This window comes from Myxocyprinus asiaticus, chromosome 4 (assembly GCF_019703515.2).
Source record: "Myxocyprinus asiaticus isolate MX2 ecotype Aquarium Trade chromosome 4, UBuf_Myxa_2, whole genome shotgun sequence".
Classification (NCBI taxonomy): domain Eukaryota; kingdom Metazoa; phylum Chordata; class Actinopteri; order Cypriniformes; family Catostomidae; genus Myxocyprinus; species Myxocyprinus asiaticus.
The window spans coordinates 20,703,685-20,710,889 of NC_059347.1; the positions used below are offsets into that span (position 1 = coordinate 20,703,685).

A 7,205-nucleotide genomic window follows, 5' to 3' on the forward strand; every position below is an offset into this window, starting at 1 on the left:
TTAATTGCATAATCAAGCACGTACAAGATCATTTTTTAGTTGTAACCTACTCTGTGTTGAATATAAGAATCACAAAATAATAAAATCATTTTTTTAATTCTGCCTTTCGTTGTATAACTCGGTTCACAGAATTATGTAATGGTATGTCATTTGAAGTTGGTTGTAAAATAAACCATTTTAAGCTTCTGAATTGTTACCCTACAGTTACCTTAGGCAACCCTATTGTAGCAAGTGCAAGACAGAGTTTTTGCCCTGATATACCATCTGTAAACATGAGAGGTTTTTACTCAGTGAAGTGCAGGTTTACACTTCAGGCCATTTTAAAACCCTTTCCCATTATTGCCAGAGTTCCCCTAACCAGTAATTAGGTTACATTTATAAAAATATATCTGCTTTACCAGCACATGTAAATGCAATTCACAGTAACCATCCACTCTGAAAGTGATTCCCTGAAAATAATTTAGAAATAAAATGACTCCTTATGCAGGAATATAGCACTAACTTATAAAAATAGAGATGATTCTTTCAGCTAATATCACACTGTAGCTTGTATTAGCTATCTATGGAAATTTTATGAGGGCACTGGTAATGCCGTCCCTCTAAGTCACACAAATATGTCAATGCTTCTCTGAATTATTATTTTCAGAGTTCAAGTTCAAGATAATGCAGAAGCTGACACTTTTTGGTTGGTTACTTAGTGCTACATCAGCATTTTCACATTCACAGCATTGGTGACGAGCATGCTGGCAGAGAAATTGCATTACATTTTTCATTTAATGGAGTGCGTTCAATTAATTCCTCTAAATTTAAAATAAGGCACAAGATTGATAGTAGTGTAATTGAAAAATAAAGTTTTACTCTGCAGAGTTTGTTTCATTTCAGAGCTAGTTCATTTCTTTGCAGCCAAACTGGTGTTTACGCTAACAGCTGATGCATGCTAAGGCTAGCATCTGCTCGAGGCTACATAAGCATGTGAAACATGTTATTCACTGACTTGTAAAACACTGTAAAACCTTTATCTTTAAAGACACTTGTTTGGACTAGTTTAGCTGCATCCCTAGGTGCTTTCACAATTAATTTATCTGTCCCTTGTATTTCTTGGAAATATTGTGCAACTATTGAACAACTACCTGAGGCACAGGAAGAGCCAAAGACTGACTCAAGGAACAACATTCCAAGAGAATCCTCACTCACGAATAGAGCCATGTGCAGGTCTGTGCATTACACAAACAAGTTTCTTAAAACCACAAAATTTAATATAAAAAATGCCTTTGTACAAAAGTTCAAAATACAGCAAGTAATATCTCTAAAATATGACCACTTACAGCATTTCAAACATAAACGAACAGCTAAACAGATATATATATAAACACAACAAAGTAACAATTCACAAAAGACAAAAACATAATGAGAGTCCAATTTGTAGGCCTCTTCCACAAACTTTTCTTTGATGAAAATAATATATCAAAAGTTGGTCCAAACAAAATCAGTCATTTCACTTTTATCTCAAAGAAGTTACTTTTACTTTCATGTCATAAATGTTATGGCATTATCAAGTAAAGACTTGCATTGTGCAACTTCTTGTTACACTGGTTTTACTATGTAGCATCCCCCTTAAAAAGAGGAGGATGGGACGTCAGATAGGAGGTGCTCCAAGAGTTTTTTCTAGACACTCTACTTGTATGTTCCCCCATCAGGTCAAAATGACACCCAGTTAACACTGCTAAAGTTTAACACAGTTATTATAAGTCTAGAATATACAGAGGAACATTCAAGAAGAGTGTGTAACAAAATGAAACATATTTCAATTCATAGGCATATAAATGCCTTTGCGAAGAATGAGTGAAATCCACCCTGGAGCTTCCATACAATAAGAATTCTTTTCCCATTTAGAAAAATAGTATCTTTAAAAGTTGGCATGACACCAACAAGTCATAAAACAGCCATCAGTGCAATAGTTAAAACATTCTCAAGTATAAGTAATGATGCATAATTCCATACTGGCTTTGAATGACACTTCATAACAAGCGTTCCAAAAGTCACAACATAATCAAACCTTAACACATCTTGCCTGAGTTGGCAAGGGGTCTAAGCAGAAAAGGCCTATTTTTGCTTTAGGATACAGTGCAGTCTATAGACTTGTGTGAGATGTCATCGTTCTATGGATTTGCTCAACATCTGAATGACAAAACTGTAAAATTGGGCTTGAAATGTGAGGAGTCTGACATTTAGATATCAGCTGAAAATAACACAATCTCTTATCACAGATCCATTTCAGTTTCTCTAAAATGAGCTTCTCTTTAGTGTCAGGAACTCAATAGAAATGGGAACTAATCAGAAACCAGTAGCAAAGTCCTGAAGATGATTGGACAGTCCCAAAATACAGTTCTTTTTGGTAGTGTCTGGAAGTGTTATTTGAATATTTCCATTTAAGAGGAGCGAAACTGATACATATTCAACTACAGATCCTGAAATGTCAACTATATGATACTAACCTTGATGACCATTGTTGCAATGTCACCATGCAAAAATGCATTACAGTTGAGGTAGCTGACATCAGTCCCTGTTTTAGAGAACATGCAGATGGTGGGTGGGTGTGTGTGTGTGTGTGTCTGTGTGTGTGTGTATAGGTCTGGGTTCCTGTTGCTCTACTGGTAGTGCATGGCACTATATATGCACTACCTTCAGTATATAGTGCAATGCTCTACCCACTGAGCTACAGGAACATTGAGCTACAGATCTATCCCAATAGGTTGAGCATGGCACTAGCAACACCAAGATCATGGGTTCGATTCCCAGGGAACACACAAACTGATCAAATGTATACCCTGAATGCACTGTAAGTCGCTTTTGATAAAAGCATCTGCCAAATGCATAAATGTATATGATAATGCCACATGTGTCAGTCTAGTCATCTTGATGGACCACCAAGTGTCCACTTTTATACTTTGATTTGAGTGTTCAGTTTGTCCTTTGCAAAAATCTATAAATAACACTGCAAAACCTCATTTACTTAATTAGTATTTTTGTCTTGTTTTCCAGTAAAAGTATCTAAATATTCTTAAAACAAGATATATGTACTTGACAAGCAAAGTGGCATGAGATATTAAGTCTTGTTTTCAGAGAAATGTAACTCAATGTATTACAAGATATGCTTAAAACGAGAAGAAAAAATCTGCCATGAGGTGCGAAAAATAAACTCGTTTTCACTTTGAAATAAGCTTATTTTTCTTACCCAACTGACAAATAGTTTTTCTTGTCTCAAGCATAAACCTCACTAAATTTAGTTAGATTTCGCTGAAAACATGACAAAATATCCAATTTGCTAGTCAAGTAGATTTATCTTGTTTTAAGGATGTTTACATATTTTATTTTACTGGAAAACTATTCAAATTAAGACAATGATTTTTTGCAGTGAATGCAATGATCATTTTTACCATGCATCAGAAGTTGGCAAGATATTGTACCAACGCAACATTGCCCTACATTACCAACATTCCCTACAACTGCCTTTTGGATTTGAATTGTGTGCCGACTCATATCAATTCAAGACAAGCTCATAAGCACGTTACATCACAAAGCTTTGGCACAAAGGGACCAAATGTATGCAAGGCATAAGGTACAGTGTCAGACTGTCTTTGATTGCCTCAGAGTGCGCTTGATGAGTACTTCGCCCGTGTGATGAGGTACAGAACGATGTCTTGATGTCCACCAAACGCTGCTATGTGCAGCGCGCTCCATCCGTCCCTGTTGGCCAGTCGGATGTCTGCGCCAAACTTCACCAGCAGCTTCACTAACTCCAGGTTCCCGTCGATCACGGACTGGTGCAACGCCGTCTGTCCCTCCGGTCCGAACGAGTTGACGTTAAATTCACAGTTTGTCATGTTCTGTAAGAGGGAGTGAAGTTCTTTGGTGTTGCCCTTCCTGAGCGCTTCCTGAAACACCCTTTGACGCGCAGAGCAAGTCATGTCCGCCTGACTCATGATTTCAACAGGTAGACGACTGCGGCTCGTCGCGTCTGCTTTAGATACGATATAATGAGCCAGAGCTCCCTCCCGAACTCTACAGCACACCGAATCAAGAAATAAACGAGCGAAAGGCGAGTGACCGGTCCAATCTTCCCCAGTGCGCTCGATATTAATAAAAGTTCCGTACGCGTCCTTTTATTGCGAGAGGTGGCAACTTTCCTCCATAGCCCACTGGTGATCCAATACTCTGTTCCAAAGAGAAATGTGTTACGGAGCATTAGCTTAATCTTTGCAAATGCAGAATTTAAGAATAACAATAGTCCAAACAATAAACATGTAAAGCACATGTCCTAAATGTGTGTTTTGTTTACCTCGGTGGTTCCCACGAGCGGGTGTTGAATGATCTCCTGCTCCGCGCGCTGTGTTCTGACTGTATGCTCCGTTATAGCCGATCGACTCTATTCCGCCTGTTGAGACTTATTTGAATAATAAAAGCCCGTCATGAAGTTTGTCTTTTAGGGGTGGGGACTGTGTTCATTGCATAGGCTGCTTAGTAGAAAACTGCAGTATAATGGACGGGGAACTCTTTACAACAAGGTTGTATTCGTTAACATGCGTTAATACATTAGTTAGTATGAATGAACAGTAAGTTTACAGCACTTATTTACCTTGGTTAGTGTTAATTTCAACATTTACTAAAGCAATTTCAAATTAAAAGTTGAATAGGCCTATGTGAACATTAGCTTATGCATTATGAACTAACAATAAACAACTGTGTTTTTATTCATTAACATTAACCAACATTAATAAATGCTGTAATTGTTCATTGTTAGTTTGTGATGTCTAACACATTTACTAATGTTAACATATTGTAAAGTGTGACCAGTTGGGGTTGCATAAAGGCGAACTGTAAATAATACATAAATTACAAAATTATTATGGGGTGAGTGTAGAGTGGGCAATACTCCCAGATAGTTTCACAGATCTTCACACTCCAAAACATTTGTTTATCTGCAATCCATTTGTTAAAGATATATGAACAAATGGGGGAACAACTTGCCTGACATTTCTTCTGGCAACAGTGGAGTTCTCATGAAGTGAAACAGTGTCCTTATAGGCACCATGGGAACTAGGCTACTGCATGCTGTTTTTGTATCACCCTGTAGCCTCAATTTGGCACAGAGACTGAAGCCCAAATCTAGGGCATTTATTAACTTCTAGAGGCATGACATGCTATTGCTTTATTAGTGTACACTATATGTATTCTTAAAGTATCAAATGGGATTTTACACTTAAAATATGAATATGTAAAAATGTAAACATTAAAATTAAATTGATAATTAGATTAAAAACTATTTTCACGTGTGTACCACATTTATTAAGAATAAGTTTGCGTTGAAAAAAAATCATCAGAACTACAAAAACAGAAAAAGGGGGTAAAAATATTGTGAGGACTTAAATATTGCATGCTCTGGACTGAGAAACAAGAATGGAACATCATGTATTAATACTGAACACTCAAACCCCTTGTGAAAACATCATTTCAAGCATTTCTCAACTCTCAAACCTGACTTAACTTGTCTTTAGGTACTTTGGTTTTGTTGAATGTGTCTTTGCCAGTTCAGTAGACTCTCATTCAAATGCTTTAAAAAAATATTTAGCAGTGTAACAGGATCTCAATGGTTGAGCTGCGGTGACGTTTCAATAGGGAGGGTGGGTCATTTAGGATCCAATTTTAAACCACGTGCTCTAGGACCGTGGGAAAGAGTTGAGCCTTTCTTCCCAGCATAGGCGTATGCACAGATAGAAAGTCAGAGAAAGAGAGAGAGAAGGTAGATATTTCAAAACAGTTGCCTGTGGAAAGTTGGCATGTTGTATGGTTTCGAAAAACTGGAGAGTGATAAATTCAGTTGGTTATTTGTAGTGTACTCTCTTACAGAAATAGTCACCAGAAAACCTGTTCTTTACTGACTAAGTTTTCTTTTTCCAATGAGAACCAGATGTAATGATGACTCAATAATCCGACTATCACTATGTGCAATACGTGACATATTTTATTTTGTAAGTTCTTCTTGTAAGGCATTTCTGGTAAAACTGAGTTCTGAGGTTCTTCTGCAAATTCAGCATGCAAATTATGTGTGCTTTTAAATGTGAATCTGTGTCAAACAAGGCCTTGTTATGTGGGGTCATTTGCTCTTGAGTGAGACACTTTACCCCAGGTTGCTCCAGGTCACAGCCCTTGCTATTAATGTGCTGTAGGGTTTCTTTGAATGCAACGTGCATGATAAGTAGCAATTAAAACGTTATTTTAACCCATTTATTTAGCGCTGGAAATTTAGCAGTGGGTGTCTATTGATAATAACTCTCAGATGCACTTGTGGTTTCAACTTAAGTATTTGTTCTGTCTTAAAAATTTAAGTTGTGTCAACTTAAGAGGGAAAGATGTTCAAACACAACATAAAGTTCAATTAAATCAATACAACTTAAATGAGCTTAAAGTATTTTCAAGTAAACTCAGCTTTCATAATTCAGTCAACTTTATTCTCATTCAGTTCTAATTAATTTCAATTACGTATATTTTCATGTGATATAATTGGTAACCATAGAAGTAGTTAGGACCATCCCATTGCCAGAGATAATGAACTGCCATTTTGATGGTTAACAGCCAGATGATAAATCAGTGACCAATGTCTGATCCCTCTGTCATATTTAGATTTGAACTAGTCAAGGAGACATGCATGGGCCTCAACACAAAAGACAGTAAAAGATTGAGTAAAAGATGAGCTTTGAATTATTGCTACATGACAAATACCTGAAAGTGACAACAAACACAGCAACCAACAGCATAAATAAAAGCAGCAAACAGTAAAAAAAAAAATGAAGATGTCTTCATGCCGCAGTGCATAATGGGTATCCAAATACATAAGCGTGAAGTGCATAGTTCTCTTGACTTATATTTTGATTTTAGCTGAATAGTTTCAATAATAACTTCAATAACTTATTAAGTTCAGCCAACAAAAACTTGAGTAATTGAGTTATCTCAACAAGATCAATCTAAGGCAATTATTCTAACTTTACATTTTAAGTTGCGATAACTGAAAGGCAAAATAATTTTTAAAAAAGACTTTTGAAAATCATTGTTCTGTGCTTAGAGTGCATAAAGAACAGAAGTATAGGTAGAGCTGTCATTTGTTTGAAACTTGAACAAAATACTATATGGTTTTATAGTATACATAC

General features: G+C 36.5%; 1 protein-coding gene across 1 annotated transcript; it reads right to left on the reverse strand.

The window, feature by feature from the left end:
* Positions 1–1,234: 1,234 nt before the first annotated feature.
* On the reverse strand, positions 1,235–4,684 carry LOC127440075 (notch-regulated ankyrin repeat-containing protein B). The gene is made up of 2 exons (XM_051696456.1): positions 4,340–4,684; positions 1,235–4,215 (listed from the first exon to the last, which is right to left on the reverse strand). The coding sequence occupies exon 2, from the start codon at positions 3,981–3,983 to the stop codon at positions 3,648–3,650; it is 336 nt and encodes a 111-aa protein (XP_051552416.1). The 5' UTR covers positions 3,984–4,215; positions 4,340–4,684; the 3' UTR covers positions 1,235–3,647.
* Positions 4,685–7,205: the final 2,521 nt, after the last annotated feature.